The 24606-nt window shown below is 48.2% G+C and overlaps 1 protein-coding gene across 1 annotated transcript; it reads left to right on the top strand.

The window, feature by feature from the left end:
* Window positions 1-2655: 2655 nt before the first annotated feature.
* LOC142821299 (cathepsin G-like) lies at window positions 2656-24419 on the top strand. Its single transcript, XM_089774398.1, has 5 exons — window positions 2656-2787; window positions 22050-22198; window positions 22613-22748; window positions 23169-23441; window positions 23612-24419. Exons 1-5 carry the CDS (start codon window positions 2656-2658, stop codon window positions 23759-23761), a joined length of 840 nt encoding a protein of 279 aa, XP_089630524.1. The 3' UTR covers window positions 23762-24419.
* The last annotated feature ends 187 nt before the right edge of the window (window positions 24420-24606 follow it).

Genomic DNA, 24606 nt, shown 5'->3' with positions numbered 1-24606 from the left:
TGATGGATCTAGAATGGATGTGTGGTGATGTAGAGGAAACTAGAATAGATCTCTATTGACGGATAGATCTACAATGGAGGTATGAGTATCTAGAGTAAACTAGAATAGATCTCTATGGATAGGGATGGATCTAGAATGGATGTGTGGAGATCAACAGGAAACTAGAAAAGATCTCTATGGATAGGGATGGATCTAGAATGGATGTGTGGTGATGTAGAGGAAACTAGAATAGATCTCTATTGACGTGGATAGATCTACAATAGATATGAGTCTCTAGAGAAAACTAAAAGAGATCTCTATGGGTAGGAATGGATCTAAAATGGATGTGTGGGGATCTAAAGGAAATTCAGTGTCATGTGGTCTGGTCACATGTTCTCGTGTGATTTGCCGAGTGACAGCTGCCATTACTCACAGGTTGTCTGAATGATTCCTAAGAAGGCTGAGCTCTGGCATGGTCCATTGTCTTGGTTGACGGCCCATCGGCTCTCTCTCGCTCCGCCGCTGGTCGTGGGTTAGATCCATGTCCTGTATTTGAAATACAGATTCATTGTCCGTACTCCTCTCCTCAGACACAAAGATGACACACGCTCAGAAATAGGACATATCCTATTGGGCCGATCCTCACGCTTCCAATGACACCTCACATGGCCCGTCTTGTATAAATCTCTCCCCCAATCACGGAGCTCTATATTGTAGAGGTTCATGCGTCTGTCTGTCTGTGAGTCTGTTCAAGGACTCCTCCTACACTGTAAGAGCTAAGCCAGGGGTGGGCAATTAATCTGTGGCAATGCACCAGGGTTCACCTCCATTCCCTCCCCATGGATCACTTATGTGCCTCTGAAGGAACAGGCAATCGCAGCTCTCATGGGTTAGGAAGGTTGATCCTTGGCCAATGGGAGGTGTGATATGCTGTATGTGCAGAGAAAATAAGATGGGATGGGCCCTGACAGAGGGTAACCCTGGCCGATAAGCCCCACCCCCCACATCAGTTGAGACTTCCGTATTGGCTTCATGAGAAGCAGCCCGATCTTCAGCACTCCGTCAGCCCTCCCAATTTCTCTGCATGGGGACGTCCCTGCTGTGTTGACATCTTCGGGCCTGTGACGGCGCGTTGGGTTTTTCCCATCTCCTGCACCCCCGTAATGGCACGAACAGACTCCACCGGCCAGTAGAATAGAAGGAGTTTATTGCTTCTCCAGGATACAGTACTGCAGAGAGGTAATCTGGTTACAAGAACTGGGGCTAGGAGGCCTCAGTACCCCCCCTTGAGATGGGGGGGTGGCTGGGCCCTACAATCCCAGCCCCCTCCCTAGCTCCTTCTCCCCTGCTTCCCAGACAAACTAACCTTCCAGCCCTGCCCCCTAGCCAGGGGCGGCATTTCACCTTCCTTTCTTTCTCTCCCTGGGGGGTAGCTGGTCAGACAGGTTTGGAGCCCCCTTTGTATAATGACTCACCCCCTGCCCTGCTGGGCCATGCTACAGGCAGCAGAGGTCGCCCACAGCCCACTGCCCAGCATAGCAACCAGCAAGGGCCGTATTCTGGTATTCACTATGTCACAGGGCCGTATTCTGCTGCTCCTGCCTCTCCTTAGGATCAAGGATGTGACCATTTCGGGATCTCTTTCACCTCCATCACCTTTCACCTCCCAAGTTGCAACTAGTCCCTCCTGGTCCATCAGGGGGATCCTGACTGGTTTGGATGCCAAGCTATCAAGCACCGATACTTCAGTTGCCCTTCCACCCACTGTCCTGATGCTCCTGACTTGGAGCGGCCCCCCTGGGAAACTCCTCCTTTCCGGACAGGTTGTGGGAGGGAGAAGAGGGGGTGCTGATGTCAGGGTGTCCCTCCCCTTCCACGCCTGTATCCCATCTCCACACAGAGAGAGGGGGATGGAGGGATCTTGGCAATTCAAATCTCTACCATTCTCTCACATTGTGTGTGTCTCTGAAAGTCTCACAAATACACACTGCCCTCCCCTTGCATCTCCCACACACCAACACACACGTGGGGGACTGTGGTTACTCCTGGTACTGCTCACAACATGGGCTAGTTTGGGTTCATGACTGGTCTGGGCATTGTCTCAGTTTCATTTCCTCTCTTATGCCTGAATTGAATTTTGAGGAGTGAGTTCTAAAATGGAGAAGTAGTACAAGGGCCCTACCATCAATCAAACATTAGTCCCGCCCCCTGTCACCAGAAGTCCCGCCCTTGGGGGGTAACACATCCAGGGTCAAGAGGGACAGGTGACCGGAAGTAAGGGGTGTCATGTGACCCTCTAAGGACTCGCCCCACCTCCCTCTACCAATCAGGAAGGGTTTTTTTTTCCCTGTGGGACCACCCTGCAAGCTGCTTTGACCAATCGGGGGGGCAGTTCCAGGACCCATTGACCAGACCAGAAGCGGGTCGTGTGACCCCTCTAAGAGCTTCCCATGACACCCTCTGCCAATCAGAGCATAGCACTTCCCCATAAGTTCTAGCGCCACACAAAAGGAGGCCATCTTGTTCCAAGAGTGCATGTTTCAGAGAGCATGCAAACGCTGAGCGGAAACATGGCTTCTTTCACCAACTGTTTTGGTGCCGAGAAGAAAGCGCTACATCAGCGACAGTTCCGAGGAGGAAGGAGAAGTTGAAGGGAGCCCTTTGGCCCAGCCACTGATGGATACACCGGAATCTGACGCCGAAACCCAACCGCTCACGAGGCAGCCCGACGAGCTAGATGGCCTGCAGGAGGAAGGTGACCACGGCTCCCAGAAGTTGGAAAAGATGCATGGAAAAGAAGCCAAACAGGTAAATGAAACATCGAAGTTGGGGCATCATGGGGTTAGGAAACCGCGATTTAGTAAACTTAAAAAAAAAAAAAAAAAATGACCAGAGCGTCTTACATTATTTCTTTCTGGCAATTTCTCAACAGCTCGACGATGCCTTTCTAGCTGACCGTCAGACCCGGGGCAGCATTGCATCGGACAGGGAAGACGAATCAGGCCCACCTTGTTTTTGCTCAACACCGATACAAAGCATTGAAGAGAACGCCAGGGACGACGGCCATGAAGAATTCAGGGGGTGGCTTGGCATTGACCTAGTTGAGCCACTGCCACATCCTAAGCGTAAAAAAGTTATGTGCTCTATTGTACGCGTTGCTGTTTATACCGTCCTTAGCCACTGTCTTAGGGTATATCTACACTACCACCCTAGTTTGAACTAGGGTGGTAATATAGGCAACTGGACTTGCAAATGAAGCCCGAGATTTGAATTTCCTGGGCTTAATTTGCATAAAGCCGGGCGCTGCCATTTTAAAATGTCCGTTAGTGCGGACTCAATGCTGCGCGGCTACACGCAGCACGGACTAGGTAGTTCGGACTAGGCTTCCTATTCGGAACTACCTGTACTCCTCCTTTCACGAGGTTGGAAATTAAAACTCTACAAGCACCCCCACCCCTGTTTTTTACAACTGTCACAAGGAGGCGCAATGTTCCATTGAGGTGCAACTATTTCTCTGGAACAGCTTTGCGGTCTGGTTTAAAAAATCCTCAGCAGACAGTTCATCCCTAGTTCTTCTGACTGAAAACAAAGGGTTAGTTAAATTACGGCTCTCTAAACGTAACTGAACATAATCAGGGCCTACCCTACCATTAACGTCATCTAGAACTAACTGTATTCCCCTACGCATGGCTTCAATAACCTGTTCAGCTGAATTTATTTGCTCAAGATTGACCAAATGAAATGCCTCACAAAACACTTACCTCACAAATCTAGGTACTTCACGTTGCCAACTTCTCTCTCTCTCCATATACAACTCTGGATTTTCACAGGCACTTGAGGGTTCCTCTATGGGCCCATCAGGGGCATCTTCTGCCTCAGACGCTATTTCAGAGTCAGAGCGGTCTCTGTGAAATTCATCAGGACTAGCCAGGGACCCGTCTACAGACTCACCACCCCGCAGGTCAGATAAGCCATTTTGTGAGCCTCCAGCAGGGGGCATCTCTTTTTGGTATTTTTTTCCTCATCACCTCTTTAGCCTTTTTTAAAAAATTTGCAGTGATCTTGGCCTGGCACTTATTGGAGGCCACCAGTTTATCTGCCAAATCATGTCCCCCTCTCTTTCTTTTAGGCCCCCTGAGGATACAGAATTCCTCAGTTTTCTGAATGAAGCATCAAACTCTTCCCCCATACTAGAATATGGGGGAGCTGTGATGAGCTTATGGTTTTGGGAGAATGGTTTGTCAGTCCTTGGTTTTTTATTCACAACCCCTAGAGCGCGTGCTCCGGGTTTGTGAATGTGTGTGGTTTTGCGCACGTTCAGAACCCCTAGAGCGCCTGCTCCGGGTTTGTGAATGTGGGCATTTTCGCTCACAGTTTCCTCCGGGCATGGTGTGGCGGTGACCGCTGAGGAACTGGAGTTGTGGTTGCATGGTTGTTTCTTACCAGAGTCTTCTGCTTTGTCCTTGGGTTTGACGTATGTGAGGTTCGGACCGCCCGGATGCTTCATCTGCATCTTGTGCTGTTTTGCGTTGTTAAGGGTCTCAAAGCAGATTCCTGGATCTTTGGCGGTTCTGGAGGAGGTGTCCTTGTAGCTCTGACTACAGCATTGCTCACAGATCTCAGGGCTTGGTGTGGCAGTAGTCGCTGAGGAACTGGAGTTGTGTTTGTGTGGCTGCAATGCCTCGGCCTTACAGGAGTTTTCAGTCCTTGGTTTTTTATTCACAACCCCTAGAGCGCGTGCTCCGGGTTTGTGAATGTGTGTGGTTTTGCGCACGTTCAGAACCCCTAGAGCGCGTGCTCCGGGTTTGTGAATGTGTGTGGTTTTGCGCACGTTCAGAACCCCTAGAGCGCCTGCTCCGGGTTTGTGAATGTGGGCAATTTTGCTCACAGTTCTCAGGGCTTGGTGTGGCAGTGGCCGCTGAGGAACTGGAGTTGTGTTTGTGTGGCTGCAACACCTCGGCATTACAGAGTTTTCAGTCCTTGGTTTTTTATTCACAACCCCTACAGCGCGTGCTCCGGGTTTGTGAATGTGTGTGGTTTTGCGCACGTTCAGAACCCCTAGAGCGCGTGCTCCGGGTTTGTGAATGTGGGCATTTTCGCTCACAGTTCTCAGGGCTTGGTGTGGCAGTGGCCGCTGAGGAACTGGAGTTGTGTTTGTGTGGCTGCAACACCTCGGCATTACAGAGTTTTCAGTCCTTGGTTTTTTATTCACAACCCCTAGAGCGCGTGCTCCGGGTTTGTGAATGTGTGTGGTTTTGCGCACGTTCAGAACCCCTAGAGCACGTGCTCCGGGTTTGTGAATGTGGGCATTTTCGCTCACAGTTCTCAGGGCTTGGTGTGGCAGTGGCCGCTGAGGAACTGGAGTTGTGTTTGTGTGGCTGCAATGCCTCGGCATTACAGGAGTTTTCAGTCCTTGGTTTTTTATTCACAACCCCTAGAGCGCGTGCTCCGGGTTTGTGAATGTGTGTGGTTTTGCGCACGTTCAGAACCCCTAGAGCGCGTGCTCCGGGTTTGTGAATGTGGGCATTTTTGCTCACAGTTTCCTCAGGGCATGGTGTGGCGGAGACCGCTGAGGAACTGGAGTTGTGGTTGCATGGTTGTTTCTTACCAGAGTCTTTTGCTTTGTCCTTGGGTTTGACGTATGTGAGGTTCGGACCGCCCGGATGCTTCATCTGCATTCTTGTGCTGTTTTGCGTTGTTAAGGGTCTCAAAGCAGATTCCTGGTTCTTTGGCGGTTCTGGAGGAGGTGTCCTTGTAGCTCTGTCTACAGCATTGTCAGACAAGTTGTCCATGCCTGTGAGGTGGGGGAAGAACATTTTTTTTTGTAAAAACACAACAACAACACATCTAAACTTTACCATCTCTCTCACCCACACCTGTGTATTTACTTAAAACCTCAGAACAACCAAACCGACAAGCAAAATATATTTACTGGGCTTCATCGATCCATCGGTCACTGATGCCGGTGACTTTTCCTTTTCAGCTGTCTCTCTCCTTTTTCTTGAGAGCTCCTTTTCCCTCTGGTCTAAGGACCTCTCACGTTTTGACTTTACTGTGGAGCAAACAACATTATTATAAAACACATGAAACCCTCTTGTAAACTTTAAAATCATTAGCGTGTTTTTCTATTTAAAAAGTTATAGCTTCAAGAACAAAATAATCCACTTCAGGCTGTACAACAAACACCAGTTTTGAGTTTATTTCTACCACTTAAAAAAGCAAACAAACAAAAACCCACAAATTTTTTTAAATACATCTCACTTTGCAGGATAAAAGCCAAAACTGCTTTTAAAACCCCTTGTTAGTTTCAACAAACCAAGTACTGTAAAAAACCCTACACCTATGCCTTGCACAGCCCCTTCCCCCTCCCTCCGCACACATACACTAAACAGCAGCTTTATAACACACACCAAACCAAGTTTGCAGCCATATACTTTTCAAAACCCACATGCATTTAACACATCACATTTTGTACAGAAAAAGCAACCCACCAAACACTCTATACCAGCAGTTTGCCAATGTCAGGGACTTTAACCCGGACGGCCTCCGTTCGTTGTCTGACCGCAAAGAGACAGGCAACACCAGCAAGATCCAATCACAAGCTCTTTATTGAATAGTGCGCACTACAATAGAGAGCAGCCCGTCTCCTAAGTGAACCAGCTCTGATTTCAGTAACAAGTAAGATTATATAGACAGTTCCATCGCGTCATAAAACATTTGCCCAAGCATCTCAGCCTCCCCTTAATTAGTTAGAAGCTTCTAGTGTTAATGCGTATACTTCATGGCCTTAAGCAATCCATAATACGTCAACAGCTTTCCCATCAGCCCAGAAGGCAAGTACCAAACAACAAAGAGACAGGGAGTTAAAACAACAGAGGGCAGAGACAGTTCGTTAAGATCAGGGTGAGAACAGAAACAGGGAGTTACCTTCTCAGTTCTCAAACTAGCTGTTCCCATCACAGGCACAGCCTTTCACTTACTTTACTTCTGCAACTCAAGCAAGTATGTAGTGAACGCCCCCTTGCTTGAACTATGTCTCTAGTTCTGCTCAGGGACTACTTAGAAACTTTTGTTAACCTCTTTCCTTGATCTGTCTTAACATAACTGCACTGGGCCCAATTCTCTAGGGCCTAACACCAACATCTATTTTAAAAACACACCTGTGTGTGTGTCAAACTCCATCACACACACACCTTCAAAAACTCCCCACAACGGTTTTAAAACCATTTGCAACTCTATTTTTAAAAGCAGCAGGATGCAACAAACTGTTTTTTAAAAACCACTTATCTGTATCATAAGCCCCTGAATCACCCACAACTTAACCCCTACAGACAGCTTTTTTTCAAATAAAAACCCCAGGTAAAAACACTCCACCTTTTTGTAACCATCCCAGATACTTTTAGCCTAACCCCACCACTTCCACCCCCAACTCAGAATTGAACATTTATTTTGAAAACACATTTGGCACAGAAAGAACAACCCACCAACCAGCAGTTTGCCAACCTATAGTTTAAAAACACCAATAAGCTCCCTCACAATTAAGTTTTGAAAAAAAAACCCAACTCACAATTTAAACATTACAATTACTTAAAAGAAAAAAAAATAACCCGCACACTTTAAAAATGATTATGGATAGTTACCTTCTACCACAGGGTAAAGGCATGCTGGCACAGGGCTATTCTATTTTCCCCTATGTATATTTGGGGCTATGGAATAAAGAACAAGCAAAAAATGTGAGTTAGGATTACCCCCAAATGCTTCAAACCCCATTTTAAAAACACACCTAGGTCTTGCACAGACCTCATCTCTCTCTCTCACAAATCACACACACACACACAGACACACAAACCCCACATAACTTTAAAAGCCAATTGCGAACAAGTTACCTTTCACTATGGGATAAAGTGGTGCAGGCACATGCTTGTTCTGTCCCCCCCCCCCACCCAATGTGTGCTTGGGCCTTAAGGTTAAAGAATAAGCACAAATGTTAGTTAGTATTACCCAGGGTTGTTTTTTTTTCAACAGTATTAACCACAACTACAGTTAAAAATGGTTTTTACCTTGGCCTGGTGGTGAACTGCAGCTTAAAATTACTGGTTCCATGTTAAACAGATCACACTAGAATAAAGATAGCCACCATTATTTTACTGAGAGAGCATGGCCAAAGAGTGGCATTATAGAATATATATACTTTCAAAGTTAAAAACAGGAAACATACCTTCTCCTGTTGCACTCCAGCAGCCATTCAAGAAAGTTTCTGTTGAAAAGGACAGTCTCCAAACTACCTAGGTTTTTGATACTCTCCTAACCCATTGTTTCAAACAACTTCAACGTAGTAGCTAGCAGGTGAATTTGATCACTGCAACTCTGAAATAATAGATCCTTAAAGACATAGGGACCCCTCCCTAGCATGGCCTTTTCTTATCTGAGGGTGGAAGAATTAAGCTGTCTCCACAACTGAGTTGCTTTTGGCTACATTTTTTTCCTTTTAGTTAAAATATATTTTTTGTAGGGCTTTCTTACAGTATTAACAGTAAAAGCACCAATCCTTAATGTAGCTGTATCCATTTCCACGTGGACACCTTTTGCAGATATCAATACATGTCTTGGGGTTTGTTTTTTTTAAAAACATGCTTCTTTCATGCTGAAGGCTTGGGGTTTAAATGAAATGCTTTTAAATGTTTGATTGTCTTTAGAGCAAATGCTTGTTTTAAAGTTTGGGTAAAAGTTGGAAACATTTCAGTTTGGGGTTAACCCTTAATTTTTTTTAATTTTTAATGGCTAAAAAAAAGTAGCCCCTAGCATTTAACCAACTCCTGGGTCATATTTAAACTGTCCAAGAGCCTTTCTACCAACTCCTGTGTCCTTTAAACTGTCCAATAGCATTTGCAAACTCCTGAGGTGTTATTTAATTAGATATTCATTAGAGCCCACCTATCCAACCCATCAAATTTAATTACTGAACATTACCCTCACTTAAGGGTAAGTGGTCACACCTAATCCGAACCATTGACTAGAGCCCCTGGCTATTCAGTGAGGTGCGGTTAAACCATTGAGTTTTTGTCTAATCAATCCTAACTGGGGGGAGGGAGGGATTTTTTCTTTTATTTAAAAAAACAAAACATTTTGAGGGGTTTTTCCTTCCCCTGAGTTTCTACCATACATCTTTCATAGTCTTTTTCTTAAGCAGGGTTCTGTGACTTTTTGTACGCACCAGACATTCAATATAACCCTCTAAGCAGGCGTCTTTTGGCTTGGTCATGGTCTTTAAAACACTGTGAGGATCTTGACTGAATTGCACTGCATTTACCAAAGTCACCCCTTGTGCTAAGTGTTCTTGAGTTAAGCACAGACATTGCATAGCATAACCTACGGCGATAACAGTATTTAATAATGGACTATGGAGCACTTTAAAGACTAACAAGATGGTTTATTAGGTGATGAGCTTTCGTGGGCCAGACCCACTTCCTCAGATCAAATAGTGGAAGAAAATAGTTTCAAGGGAATCCTCTGAACTGTCATTCATGTTAAAATTCGACACTCTCCGGGAAGGAATGAACAAAGGCTCAAACTATCTTACCCATTACCAAGATAGCTTCCCCAATTATCACCTCTAATACCATTAGTTCACAGACATCTCATTCTCCCCACCTCTAATATAATTAATTCACAGACACTTACCTTCCTTCCTTCCCCTCCCCTGCATTCCCCTCCTGTTCTGAAATGTGATTTGTCCTTTTCATATGTGTTCATTTTTTTAAATTGTATCCTTTGGTATATATGGTTGTGACTATTTTCTTCCACTATTTGATCTGAGGAAGTGGGTCTGGCCCACGAAAGCTCATCACCTAATAAACCATCTTGTTAGTCTTTAAAGTGCTGCATAGTCCTGTTTTTTGCTTCAGCTACACCAGACTAACACGGCTACATTTCTATTAGTATTTAATAAGCTTTCCAAACACAGTTCAGCACATAGGCCCCGGACTTTGCAGTTTATATCCTCTGGAGTCCAAGTCACACAGTCATGGTACCACTGGGCTGGTGCATCTATGACACAACCCTCACAGTCCTCAAAAAACTTTTCCCCAAGGGTATGTCTACACTACCACCCTAGTTCAAACTAGGGTGGTAATGTAGGCAACCGGAGTTGCAAATGAAGCCCGGGATTTGAATTTCCCGGGCTTCATTTGTATAAAGCCGGGCGCCGCCATTTTTAAATGTCCACTAGTGCGGACTCTGTGCCGCACAGCTACACACGGCCAGAACTAGGTAGCTCGGACTAGGCTTCCTAGTCCGAACTACCGTTACTCCTCGTGAAATGCCAAAACCCTGCTTAAGAAAAAGACTATTTGTAAGATGTCTAAAAGGATGAAGTTAGAAAATGGTGAGGGGACACACATGAGATATAAAACATGGTAGCTGTAAATATCTATTGAAAAGGGGCTTTTGTGACTATCTTCTCTCAGAAGTTTTGTGTGATTCTTACATGAGTAAAAGTTTTAGTGGAACACATGACCTGTATGGTTTTTAAATAAAATCATTTAAAAAAATAAAGTTTGTGAGAATCCATTTTGTATAAAGAGGCCCATTTACTGAAAAACCCTGAAAGATGTATGGTAGAAAGTCGGGGGAAGGAAAAACCCCTCAAAATGTTTTTTTTTTTAAATAAAAGGAAAAAAGTATCCCCCCCGTTAGGATTGATTAGACATGAACTCAATGGTTTCACCGCACCTCACTGAATAGCCAGGGGCTCTAGTCAGTGGTTAGGTTTAGGTGTGACCACTTACCCTTGTTGAGGTTAATGTTTAGTAATTAAATTTGATGGGTTGGATGGGGGGGCTCTGATGAATATCTAATTAAATAACACATCAGGAGTTTGCAGATGCTATTGGACAGTTTAAATATAAGCCCTGGGGTTGGTAGAGCGCTATTGGACAGTTTAAAGGACACAGGAATTGGTAGAAATGCTATTGGACAGTTTAAATATGACCCAAGAGCTGGTTAAATGCTAGGGGCTACTTTTTCTAGCCATTAAAAGTTACAAAAAATTAAGGGTCTAACCCCAAACTGAAATGTTTCAAACTTTTACCCAAACTTTAGAACAAGCATTTGCTCTAAAGACAATCAAACATTTAAAAGCATTTCATTTAAACCCCAAGCCTTCAGCATGAAAGAAGCATGTTTAAAAAAAACAAACCCCAAGACATGTATTGATATCTGCAAATGGTGTCCACGTGGAAATGGGTACAGCTACATTAAGGATTGGTGCTTTTACTGTGAATACTGTAAGAAAGCCCTACAAAAATATATTTTAACTAAAAGGAAAAAAATATAGCCGAAAGCAACTCAGTTGTGAAGACAGCTTAATTCTTCCAGCCTCAGATCACAAAGGGCAATGCTAGGGAGGGGTGCCTATGTCTTTAAGGATCTATTATTTCAGAGTTGCAGTGATCAAGTTCACCTGCTAGTTACTACATTGAAATTGTTTGAAACAATGGGTTAGGAAGGTATCAAAAACCTAGGTAGTTTGGAGATTGTCCTTTTCAACAGAAACTTTCTTGAATGGCTGCTGGAGTGCAACAGGAGAAGGTATGTTCTTTGTTTTTAACTTTGAAAATATATATTCTATAATGCCACTCTTTGGCCATGCTCTCTCAGTAAAATAATGGTGGCTATCTTTATTGCAGTGTGATCTGTTTAACATGGAACCAGTCATTTTAATCTGCAGTTCCCCACCAGGCCAAGGTAAAAACCATTTTTAACTGTAGTTGTGCTTAATACTGTTAAAAAAACCCTGGGTAATACTAACTAATATTTGTGCTTATTCTTTAACCTTAAGGCCCAAGCACACATTGGGGGGGGGATTGATAGAACAAGCATGTGCCCATAGTGAAAGGTAACTTTTTTGCAGTTGGCTTTTAAATTTATGCAGGGTTTGTGTGTGTGTGTGATTTGTGAGAGAGAGAGATGAGGTCTGTGCAAGACCTAGGTGTGTTTTTAAAATGGGGTTTGAAGCATTTGGGGGTAATCTTAACTCACATTTTTTGCTTGTTCTTTATTCCATAGTCCCAAATATACATAGGGGAAAATAGAATAGCCCTGTGCCAGCATGCCTTTACCCTGTGGTAGAAGGTAACTATCCATAATCATTTTTAAAGCGTGTGGGTTATTTTTTTTCTTTTAAGTAATTGTAACGTTTAAATTGTGATTTGGTTTTTTTTCAAAACTTAATTGTGGGGGAGCTTATTGGTGTTTTTAAACTATATGTTGGCAAACTCTTGGTTGGTGGGTTGTTCTTTCTGTGCCAAATATGTTTTCAAAATAAATGTTCAATTCTGAGTTGGGGGAGGAAGTGGTGGGATTAGGCTAAAAGTATCTGGGATGGTTACAAAAAGGTGGAGTGTTTTTACCTGGCGATTTTATTTTTAAAAAGCTGGCAGTAGGGGTTAAGTTGTGGGTGATAAAGGGGCTTATGCTACAGATAAGTGGTTTTTAACAAACAGTTTGTTGCATACCGCTGCTTTTAAAAAAATATAGTTGCAAATGGTTTTAAAACCATTGTGGGGAGTTTTTGAAGGGGTGTGTGTGATGGAGTTTGTGACAGACAAAGGTGTGTTTTTAAAATAGATGTTGGCAAACTGCTGGTAAGGTGTGTTTGGTGGGTTGCTTTTTCTGTGCAAAATGTGATGTGTTCAATGCATGTGGGTTTTGAAAAGTATATGGTTGCCAACTTGATTTAGTGTGTGTTATAAAGCGGCTGTTTAGTGTATGTGTGTAGAGGGAGGGGGAAGGGGCTGTGCAAGGCATAGGTGTAGGGTTTTTTTAAGTACTTGGATTGTTGAAACTAACAAGGGGTTTTAAAAGCAGTTTTGGCTTTTATTCTGCAAAATGAGATGTATTTAAAAAAATTGTGTGGGTTTTTGTTGTTTGTTTTTTTAAGTGGTGGAAATAAACTCAAAATTGGTGTTTGTTGTACAGCCTGAAATGGATTATTTTGTTTTTAAAGCTATAACTTTTTAAATAGAAAAACCCCTAATGATTTTAAAGTTTACAAGAGGGTTTCATGTGTTTTATAATAATGTTTGATCCACAGTACGGTCAAAACATGAGAGGTCATTCGACCAGAGGGAAAAGGAGCTCAAAAGAAAAAGGAAAGAGACAGCTGAAAAGGAAAATTCCCCAGCATCAGTGACCGATGGATCGATGAAGCCCAGTAAATATATTTTGCTTGTCGGTTTGGTGGCTCTATGAGGTTTTAAGTAAATACACAGGTGTGGGTGAGAGAGATGTTAAGTTTAGGTGTGGTGGTGTTGTGTTTTTACAAAAAAAATGTTTTTTCCCCCACCTCACAGGCATGGACAACTTTTCTGACAATGCTGTAGTCAGAGCTACAAAGACACCTTCTCCAGAACCGCCAAAAAACCAGGAATCTGCTTTGAGACCCTTAACAACGCAAAACACCACAAGAATGCAGATGAAGCATCCGGGCGGTCCGAACCTCATACGTCAAACCCAAGGACAAAACAAAAGACTCTGGTAAGAAACAACCATGCAACCACAACTCCAGTTCCTCAGCGGTCACCGCCACACCATGCCCTGAGGAAACTGTGAGCAAAACCGCCCACATTCACAAACCCGGAGCACGCGCTCTAGGGGTTCTGAACGTGCACAAAACCACACACATTCACAAACCCGGAGCACGCGCTCTAGGGGTTGTGAATAAAAAACCAAGGACTGAAAACTCCTGCAATGCCGAGGTGTTGCAGCCAAACAAACACAACTCCAGTTCCTCAGTGGCCACCACCACACCAAGCCCTGAAGAAACTGTGAGCAAAACCGCCCACATTCACAAACCCGGAGCAGGCGCTCTAGGGGTTCTGAACGTGCGCAAAACCACACACACTCACAAACCCGGAGCACGCGCTCTAGGGGTTGTGAATAAAAAACCAAGGACTGAAAACTCCTGCAATGCCGAGGTGTTGCAGCCACACAAACACAATTCCAGTTCCTCAGCGCCTACTGCCACACCAAGCCCTGAGAATTGTGAGCAACGCTGTAGTCAGAGCTACAAGGACACCTCCTCCAGAACTGCCAAAGAACCAGGAATCTGCTTTGAGACCCTTAACAACGCAAACCAGCACAAATGCAGATGAAGCATCCGGGCGGTCCGAACCTCACATGCGTCAAACCCAAGGACAAAACGAAAGACTCTGGTAAGAAACAACCATGCAACCACAACTCCAGTTCCTCAGCGGTCACCACCACACCATGCCCTGAGGAAACTGTGAGCAAAAACGCCCACATTCACAAACCCGGAGCAGGCGCTCTAGGGGTTCTGAAAGTGCGCAAAACCACACACATTCACAAACCCGGAGCACGCGCTCTAGGGGTTGTGAATAAAAAACCAAGGACTGAAAACTCCTATAATGCCGAGGTATTGCAGCCACACAAACACAACTCCAGTTCCTCAGCGGCTACTGCCACACCAAGCCTTGAGAACTGTGAGCAAAATTGCCCACATTCACAAACCCGGAGCACGCGCTCTAGGGGTTCTGAACGTGCGCAAAACCACACACATTCACAAACCCGGAGCACGCGCTCTAGGGGTTGTGAATAAAAAACCAAGGAGTGAAAACTCCTGCAATGCCGAGGTATTGCAGCCACACAAACACAACTCCAGTTCCTCAGCGGCCACTGCCACACCAAGTCCTGAGAACTGTGAGCAAAATTGCCCACATTCACAAACCCGGAGCAGGCGCTCTAGGGGTTCTGAACGTGCGCAAAACCACACACATTCACAAACCCGGAGCACGCGCTCTAGGGGTTCTGAACGTGCGCAAAACCACACACATTCACAAACCCGGAGCACGCGCTCTAGGGGTTGTGAATAAAAAACCAAGGACTGACAAACCATTCTCCCAAAACTATAAGCTCATCATAGCTCCCCCATATTCTAGTATGGGGGAAGAGTTTGATGCTTCATTCAGAAAACTGGTGAACTCTGTATCCTCAGGGGGCCTAAAAGAAAGAGAGGGGGACATGATTTGGCAGATAAACTGGTGGCCTCCAATAAGTGCCAGGCCAAGATCACTGCAAATTTTTTAAAAAAGGCTAAAGAGGTGATGAGGAAAAAATACCAAAAAGAAATGCCCCCTGCTGGAGGCTCACAAAATGGCTTATCTGACCTGCGGGGTGGTGAGTCTGTAGACTGGTCCCTGGCTAGTCCTGATGAATTTCACAGAGACGGCTCTGACTCTGAAATAGCATCTGAGGTAGAAGATGCCCCTGATGGGCCCGTAGAGGAACCCTCAAGTGCCCCTGAAAATCCAGAGTTGTATATGGAGAGAGCGAGAAGTTGGCAACGTGAAGTACCTAGATTTGTGAGGTAAGTGTTTTGTGAGGCATTTCATTTGATCAATCTTGAGCAAATGAATTCAGCTGAACAGGTTATTGAAGCCATGCGTAGGGGAATACAGTTAGTTCTAGATGACGTTAATGGTATGTTAGGCCCTGATGATTATGTTCAGTTACGTTTAGAGAGCCGTAATTTAACTAACCCTTTGTTTTCGGTCCGAAGGTCTAGGAACGAGCTGACGGCTGAGGGTTTTTTTTAAACCAGACCTCAAAGCTGTTCCAGAGTAATAGAGAGTTGCACCTCAATGGAACAATGCGCCTCCTTGTGACAGTTGTAAAAAACGGGTGGCGGTGCTCGTAGAATTTAAAACTCTATCCTTGGTATTTAAATTATTCATAAAAGAGACCATGTTTAGTAGACCTGGCTTACACCGGTACCAGTCTGTGTTTTGCGTGCGGGCTCTTGGCCGTCATGTCCGATCGTAAACCTACGGACGCCAAATTGTTAGAGGGGGTGAGAGAGCTTCCTGGGAAACTGGGGTGGTCAGATCCAAAAAAGGTTATGCTCAGCGGCGTAGCAAAGTTTGAACAGCATTTAGGAGTTAACATACAGGTGGTGCTGTATACGGCGAAAGGCGGCTGGGGCTTTTTTAAAATGAGGGGCCTGGTGTACCCCAAGATGATTTTATCCTGTTGCACGATGAGCATGATTATGGGGTTCTGGATGTGAAAAAGTTGTTCGGAGCGAAAAATTGAGTTCTACCACACAGTGTACAGTCACGACCACTCTTGCAGGTATTCTTGCTTCCTCTGCTTGAGCAGAACGTGCTCAGACAGCGTGGGTGTCCTAGCTGTAGACCATTTTGTTGATCCAAAGAGTTCTTAGTCCGACACACAGAGTGCGCATCGAAAAAACAAGTCGAATGCCTGTCTAAAACTTTGTGTGATGTGTGTCAGTCTTATGTGGACAAGTGACGGTGCTGTAAGCAGTGTAAGGGCTTTCTTGTTGGCAACATTGACAGTCATTTATGTTTTCTGGACAGCCTTAGCCCGAATCCTCAGAAAGTATATTTTTTATGATTTCGAATGCACGCAGGAGACGGGGTTGCACACCCCCAATTACACTTTTGCTATGGCCGTAAAACCAGAAAAATCCTGGGAATTTAAGGGTAGGGAGTGTCTCTCTATGTTCGTTAAGACATTTATTGGCAAAGAGTTCCTTGACAACACATTCATAGCACACAATTCCAAAGGTTACGATGCGTACTTAGTCGTGAGACAGCTACTGAAGGAAAAGATGTGCCTAGAACTGATCACTCAGGGTAGTAAACTAATGTGTGTGAAAGTTAAGGCCATGGGCATTTGTTTTATAGACTCGTTAAACTTCTTGCCCATGAGGGTGTCATGGGAAGCTCTTAGCAGGGTCACATGACCCACTTCTGGGCGGGTCATCCAATCCTGGAACTGCCCCCCGATTGGTCAAAGCGGCTCATGGGGTGGTCCCACATGGGGGGGGGGGGGAAACCCTTCCTGATTGGTAGAGGGAGGCAGGGCGAGTCCTCAGAGGGGTCACATGACACCCCTTATTTCCAGTCACCTGTCCCTCTTGTCCCCAGATGTATTACCACCAAGGGCGAGACTTCCGGTGACAGGGGAGACGGGACTGCTGGGGTAGGGGGCGGAGCTAACATTTGATTGATGGTAGGGCCCTTGTACTACTTGGGGAACCTGCCAAGGTTGGGGTTGTGATCCCCATGGTAAGTGGTGCTCCTGGACGGGGCTGACATGTCCCTGAAAAAGGCAGAGAAGGGAGTGCTCCCATGCAATCTTTGCTGGAACACACCTCTTGCAGCTTCCACTGCACAAGCTGCCTTAACTCTACTGCTCCACCAAACAGAAGCCGTCTCAGTGGGCTTACCAACCATCAGTACATGTATGAACAGTCCATACAAAATTAGCCTCAATTGGACATGTCCATAAAGTCCATAAAATATGTAGGTGGCCGTAAATTTCATAAAAGCACAATACAATTGCAAAAACCAGCAATTCTTCTACAGCAATTACATTTCCTCTGTGCTGCTTCAGCCTTTGTACTGCAGAGCAGCGGAAATTAGACCTTTTAGTTGTTTATTTAGGTCAATGGTTATTAAGGTGCATTAGGAGGAGCGTGGCCAGCAGATCCAGAGCAGTGATTATTCTCCTTTATTCAGCTCTGGGGAGGCCACATCTGGAGGATTGTGTCCAGTTCTGGGCCCCCCACTACAGAAAGGATGTGGACGCATTGGAGAGGGAGACGAAAATGATTCCGGGGCTGGGGCACAGGACCTACGAGGAGAGGCTGAGGGATGTGGGTTTGTGTAGTCTGCAGAAGAGAAGAGTGAGGGGGGATTTGGTAGCAGCCTTCTGTGACGACGCGTTGGGGTCCCCTGTCTCCTGCACCCCGAAATGGCACGAACAGACTCCACCAGCCAGTAGAATGGAGATAGGTTATTGCTTCTCCAGGATATAGCACAGCACAGATGTAATCTGGTTACAGGAACTGGGGCTAGGAGGCCTCAGTGCCCCCCCTTGAGATGGGGGAGTCCCAGCCCCCCTCCCCAGCTCCTTCTCCCTTGCTTTCCAGACAAGAACTAACTCAATCTCCTCCGGCCTTCCCCCCCAGCCAGGGCAGCATTCACCTTCCTTAATTCCTCTCCATGGGGGTTAGCTGGTCAGACCGGTTGAGGGCTCCCTTGGCATAATGACGCATCCCTGTCCTTCTGGGCTGTGGTACCCATCCCTGTCCTTCTGGGCAGCCAGTGGGGTTACCACAGACCCATAGAAACCAGCAAGTTCCCTCCCACTACGTCACACCTTCAACTCCCTGAAGGGAGGTTCCAAAGAGGCTGGAGAGAGGCTGTTCTCAGTAGTGACAGATGGCAGAACAAGGAGCAATGGTCTCAAGTTATAGTGGAGGGGGGTGTCTAGATTGGGTATAAGGAAAAACTCTATTTTCTAGGAGGGTTGTGAAGCACTGGGATGCAGAGGCCCAGGGCAGCACAATTTTGCGGTTCCCCCCCCCCTTTGACATGGCGCATGCGTGGGGCCTTTGGTAGCATGGGACCCAGGACAGCCACCCCGCTTGCCCTGCCTTAAATCTGCCGCTGCTGGGATGGGTTCCCTAGGGAGGTGGTGGAACCTCCATCCCTAGAGATTTTTAAGTCCCAGCTTAACAAAGCCCTGGCTGGGCTGATTTAGTTGGGATTGGTCCTGCCTTGGGCAGGGGGCTGGACTTGATGACCTGCTGAGGTCTCTTCCAGCTCTATGGTTCTATAATTCTATGACAGGCAAGACAAGTACACCATCAACCAGAGACAGGAGCACCCTCCTCTGAGTTCCAGGAAATATCTCACAACCACTCCTGAGCCAGCTAATGGGCAGCTAATGGGAGCCAGGACTCCTGGGTGCTTTCCCATGAATCAGAAATCAGAACATGAACCTGTAGGAGAGCATTTTAGCCTTTCTGGCCCCTCGATCATAGGTTTAAAGGTAGCCATTCTTCTACAAAAGGATTTCACTAGCCAATTGCAGAGACAGTCTGTAGAATCTCAAATTGACAGATTTGATACCGTTACCCTGGGCTTGAACAAAAACATTAACTGGTTAACGCACTACAAAGCTCATTTCCCCTGCCTTTGATATTTGCATTTTCACATCAAAAGCAATGAAAGGGACACATTCAGACTCGTTACGGCACTTCATGAACACAGGTCCTACAATTGACAGGAAACAACTTTTGCTGTACTATTTACCATACAGTCTGTTGTTTCCGCTCCAACACACCAATGAAGTGGGTTTCACCCACAAAACTTCATGATCATAGATACATGAAAAAAAATCTATATTTGTTAGTCTCTACCGTATCCAAGTCTGTAGCGGGGGGAGGGGGCATCCTCATTTTTTTTTCTAAAGAGTGCGCTAATTCCTTTATTCAAATGTCATATGCTACTTAAGGAAATTCCCTCTGAGAATCCGTGCATAGCTCACCTTATCCCTGACACCATTATGACGGTTAACGTTGCACAGAAACATCGGTAAACTTGGCCGGTTTTCCATGACCCTATGCTACCTGGTAGAAACGCGGTGTCCATCCTTTAGTGGCCATCTCTTTGTGCACCCAGTCTTGGCATCTCTGGCTTTCATTTCTGGATTCCTCTGTTAGACTGTGATGGTCTAACAGAGGAGAGAGAGCTCGGTGGTTTGAGCAGTAACCTGCTAAACCAAGGGTTGTGAGCTCAAACCTTGAGGGGGTCATTTTGGTATCGGGGGCAAATCCGTCAGGAATGGTTCTTGGCCCTGCCATGAGGGCAGGGGACTGGACTTGATGACCTCTCAAGGTCCCTTCCAGCTCTGTGAGATAGGTGTATATCTCTGTACACCAATGGGAGTAGATCTGTCACCATCAAGAGACACTCTGGAAGAGCTCTGTAGCCTTTTGAGGTCAATGAACACCCAACCATCTGCATCTCAGTTCTTACTCGATTCATTCCAGTGGAGGCTGTTCCATTCCTGATTACTCCATTGACCTGTAGATGGTTTTGAGATCAGTGCAAATCCCTGGGCATCAGAGAGTCCATTCTACACAGACCTAGAGCTCCATACTTTTATTCGAGACCCATCTTCCCACCCTTCCAGTATTGGACCACCCACCACTTGGACACGGCTCCTTGCTCCAGTAGGGGTCACAGGGGGATGGGCTGGGACCATCCACACAGACATGGCTGGACTAGGGATGCTCCCGGCTCTGTTGGGAAATGACACCTCCCCCACTAGCCAGGGACCACCTCGACAGGGGATGTGGCTCTTAAACTGAATGGGGCAGACGTGTCTGTCACTGGACATCTGTGTGTGTCAGAGGGGCGAAGAGATCCTTTGGGTGTCAGGTACACCAGACCCGAGGTGCGAGGCTGGTCTCAAGGGGATCAGAACCCCCGGCACACAGAGGACAGGGTGTGATTGCTCATCCAGCAGATAATTGCTCCATGCGGATGTTTACAGCCCTGTTTCTGACTCTGGTGGTTGGGGAGGGGCACTGTTACTCACATCCTCCACCAGGGCCAGGCAGTGGGTGGCCGTGTTAGCCACATCCTCCGGCAGACAGAAGGGCAGGGGCCCTGTTGGCCATGGTGCCAGGCTAGGGACTGGGGCAGAGGAAACCCCCTGCTAGGTGGGTGCGGCTGTGACCTGGAGGTCACCTTGACCCATGGCACATCTCAAATGGATGTTCCTGGAGTGTATGTGGCCTGTGGTTAGCAGACTCAGCCCCCCCTCCTCTCCTGCCTGGTCCATATAAGCATCAGGCCGGAGGGAGCGGCTCCGTGCCCGGCCCAGGATGTCCCTTGGTGGTAGGGCTGCTCCCCTGGACTTTCCTCCTGCCCCCTGGGGGCTGGGCTGGTGAGTGGGGGAAGGGGTTGGGTGTGTGCGGAGAGGGGCCCATGCAGGGTAGGGGGCTGTGAGGTGAGTGAGGGTCTTCCCCTGAACTACTTGGCGCAAGGGCCGATTGGTACCCCTGCAGCCTCCCCTGAGGACCTCTGGGGATCTCAGCCTGTGGGGGTGGGTGGATCAGCCCCCAGAGGGCTTCTCTGAGACCCCACTTTCCATCTCTAAGTAGGGTGCACATCTTGAATGAGCCACCGGCAGGGCAGCTGGGGAGTTACAAGGAGCAGATGGTGGAGAGGGGCAGGAAGAGCAGGGAGCTAAGGGGAAGGGCTCGGACCCGAGAAACTTGGGATCCTTTCCCAGCTCAGCCCAAGATCTCGGGGGGGGAAATTAAACCTGTCTCTGGGGCTTTTGTTACCATGGGTTGCTGGTGGAGATTTGGCACCTAAACCCCTTAGGAATACACTCCCGGGGAATACAGTTCCCCATTGAAAGATGAAAATGATTCTGTTTCTGAACTCGACGCTGTTCAGGGAAGGGGTTGTGGGTCGGCCCAGTGACTATCCCAGTAAGAGGTCCCTGACCTGGGTCTAGGTCCCACCATAAAGCCAATCGGTGTGATTTCTTATAGAGGAGATTTTCCAACACTCCGGCCTGGCGCCTTCTCCTAGTAGATCTCCCGAGCAGATCCTTGTTTTCCCCAGAGACATTCTCACTTGGCATTTTTCAATCCCAACACTAACATTTTTCAGCCACCAAAGCCTGAAAATTGTCCTTAGAAATATCTCAGGACTGGAAGGAAAGAACTAGGAGCAGAAGAAAAAAAAATACCCAGGATGGAGGGGAGAGAGAGTTCCCTGGCGTAGGGTTCATTCAATAAAAGCCACTTCCCCTGGCACCGGTATTTCGGTGAGTCGGGCGTGGAGTCGGCCTCATCTCTGTGGTTGGGTGGAGAAACATGCAGAGAAGCTCCGTCCGTGCCCTGCTGGGGAGTGGCTGGACCAGCCTGGGGTGACTTTGGCCCACAGTGCGGTGAGCACAAGGCGAAGCAGGGTGAATAGTGCCCCACTCCCGATTTGCCCACTCAGTGAGGTTAGAGTTGCAGATTTCCCTTCCAGCCAATGCGGGCCCGGTGTGGGGCAGAGCTGGGCAGGGGGCAGAGATCCAGAGACACGGATGCTCTGAGGGAGGATCAGAGAGGGAGGGAAGACCCTTTGAGGCTATCAGTGTGGATGGGGAGTTGGATCCCAGCCCAGCGAGTTGAGGGGGCTCTCTGTATGGACCTGGCCTCCCCCCAGGTGAGATCATCGGGGGGAAAGGAAGCCTGGCCCCACTCCAGGCCCTACGTGGCGTATCTGGAAATACAACGCAGAGATGAGAGGATTAGATGTGGTGGGTTCCTGGTGGCGGAGAACTTTGTGCTGACGGCTGCTCGTTGCCAGGGAGAGTAAGTGCCTCTGGGCTGGGATGTGGGGGTGGGTGGGGTCAGTGGAGGATGGGGATCCGGGAGCTCTGGTGTCAGCATGAGGGGGGCAGGGAAGGAGCAGAGGGAGGCCAGGCTGGGGGAGCAGAGCCCAAGGGTCTGACCTGCTCAGGGGGCGTCGGAAAGTCTCTAGGGGCCTCTGTGACCCACGGACGAAACCCAGCACTTGGCAAATCAATGAGGCTAAAGCACAGGACAGAGAGGGGTCGTAGCCCCAGGGCAGCTCTGCAGGGTGCTGGGATGGGGAGCTGGGGAGGAGCAGACACTCAAGGGGAAGGAACTTGAGACACATCCAGAGAGTCCCAGGCTGCCCCGTCCCAGCAAGAGAAGAATTAGTGAGCCAGACCAACGTTAACAGGTTGCTCTTGCCTTTCGCAGCAACATCACTGTGCTTCTGGGAGCCCATAACGTCAAGCTTCGGGAACGGCACCGACAACGGATCCAAGTCTGCCGGCAGATCCCCCACCCCCAGTACAACAGGGAGACTTTAAACAATGACATCATGCTGCTGCAGGTACCACCCCATCCCCCACCCCCAGTGACCTCACACTGCTGCAGGTACCACCCCCATCCCATCCCCCACCCCCAGTGACCTCACACTGCTGCAGGTACCACCCCCATCCCATCCCCCACCCCCAGTGACCTCACACTGCTGCAGGTACCACCCCCATCCCATCCCCCACCCCCAGTGACCTCACACTGCTGCAGGTACCGCCCCCATCCCATCCCCCACCCCCAGTGACCTCACACTGCTGCAGGTACCGCCCCCATCCCATCCCCCACCCCCAGTGACCTCACACTGCTGCAGGTACCACCCCCCTCCCACCCCCAGTGAGGTCATGTCTGTACATGTTCTGTCGGTTCTTTCTAATTGGCCTCTTCCATCTCTGACCCTCATCTTCTCCCTTGTCCTTATGTCCTTGCCTGTGTGCAGCTTCAGGACAAGGGCCGTCGTACCAAGTATGTCAGCCTGATCGCCCTGCCCCCGGCCCAGCAGCGTGTGGATCCAAAGAGCAGGTGCAGCGTGGCCGGCTGGGGTCAGACGAGTGCAACCAAGGAGCAGATCTCGGAGACGCTGCAGGAGGCCGACGTGGTGGTGATGCTGGATGCTGACTGTCGGAGGAAGCGTGGGGGGCCATGGCGCTACTATAACGCCACCACCATGATGTGTGTGGGGGACCCAGAGGAAGGCAAATCCCCTTTCCAGGTAAATCCCCCCTCCCCCTGCCTTCAAACCCCCCTGAGAAAGTGGTGGTTGGTGTTAGGCTTCTGTTGGGCCTCAGAGAGAGGGCAGAGGTGGGGTCACTCGGCGCTTGGGGCTGTGCAAAGGAGGAGCTGGGCTCACTCCTGTAATTTGTCTTTTTTCCCCTGTCGCAGGGTGACTCTGGGGGGTCTCTGGTGTGCGGCAAAGAAGCCCAGGGCATCGTCTCCTGGGGATCCAAGGATGGCACCCCCCCTGCCGTGTACACGAGAGTCTCCCCTTTCAGGCCCTGGATTCCGGAGACGATAGACAAAGTGGAGCTCTGAGCCCCGCCAGACGTTGCCGGATTGCACCACTTCGGTGTTTTGTCTTGGCCCAGACATGGGGCGACTGAGGCTCCCCCACCCCAGCCGTGTCTCTGTGCTCAGGTAGCGGCGAACCCCTGAGCCTCCAGGCAGGGAGCCCGGCTCCGGCAAAGCCACAAGAAGGGAACTCAAGGAAAACCGCGCTCAACTGCTTGTGGGTCAACCCCCAGTGCTGACACCCCACGTCTCACCTCCTCTGCCCTGATGCAGGGCCCACACCCAGCCGTGAATTAAAATGTTACCAAAGGTGATGAGGGTCCTGAGTGAGAGACCCGAGCGGCGAAACCCAGAGCAGCGTCGGTACCCGCCGGGGATGGACGGGCTCCGCTCGGACGAGGTCAGGCTGGGCTGGTGGGTCATGGCTGGACCCAGCTGGGCTCAGGGGTTCCAAGCCCAATGCAGATGTGGGGGCACAAGGAATCTTTGCCCCCCGAGGTGCCCCGGCCTTAACTCCCTCTGTGTCGGGGGGCGCAAATAGATGAAGGGAGCTCAAATGTGAAAAGCAAAGTGCGAAATTACCAGTCCTGAGTCCATTCCATCTGTCTAGAAAGCTAGCTCCGTCACGATAATATCTGTCTGTCTGTCTATCCCCACACACCCCCTCTGTCTGTCTCTCTATCCCCACACACACCCCCTGTCTGTCTCTCTATCCCCACACACCCCCTCTGTCTGTCTCTCTATCCCCACACACCCCCTCTGTCTGTCTCTCTATCCCCACACACCCCCTCTGTCTGTTTCTCTCTAAGGTGCCACAGGACTACTCATTGTTTTGAAACACGTTATGTGCCTCGAAAAACTCAAAACAT

The sequence above is a fragment of the Pelodiscus sinensis genome, chromosome 30, assembly GCF_052426305.1.
Source record: "Pelodiscus sinensis isolate ZL-2025 chromosome 30, ASM5242630v1, whole genome shotgun sequence".
NCBI classification, from domain to species: domain Eukaryota; kingdom Metazoa; phylum Chordata; order Testudines; family Trionychidae; genus Pelodiscus; species Pelodiscus sinensis.
This window is presented reverse-complemented; position numbering and strand designations above follow the sequence as displayed.

Excerpts from the sequence above, each read along its gene's own strand:
- LOC142821299 (XM_089774398.1), top strand. The coding sequence starts at position 2,656 with ATGGATACACCGGAATCTGACGCCGAAACCCAACCGCTCACGAGGCAG. Across the intron at positions 2,788-22,049 it reads ATGGAAAAGAAGCCAAACAG|GTGAGATCATCGGGGGGAAA; the intron begins GTAAATGAAACA and ends GCCTCCCCCCAG. Across the intron at positions 22,749-23,168 it reads ATGACATCATGCTGCTGCAG|CTTCAGGACAAGGGCCGTCG; the intron begins GTACCACCCCAT and ends GCCTGTGTGCAG.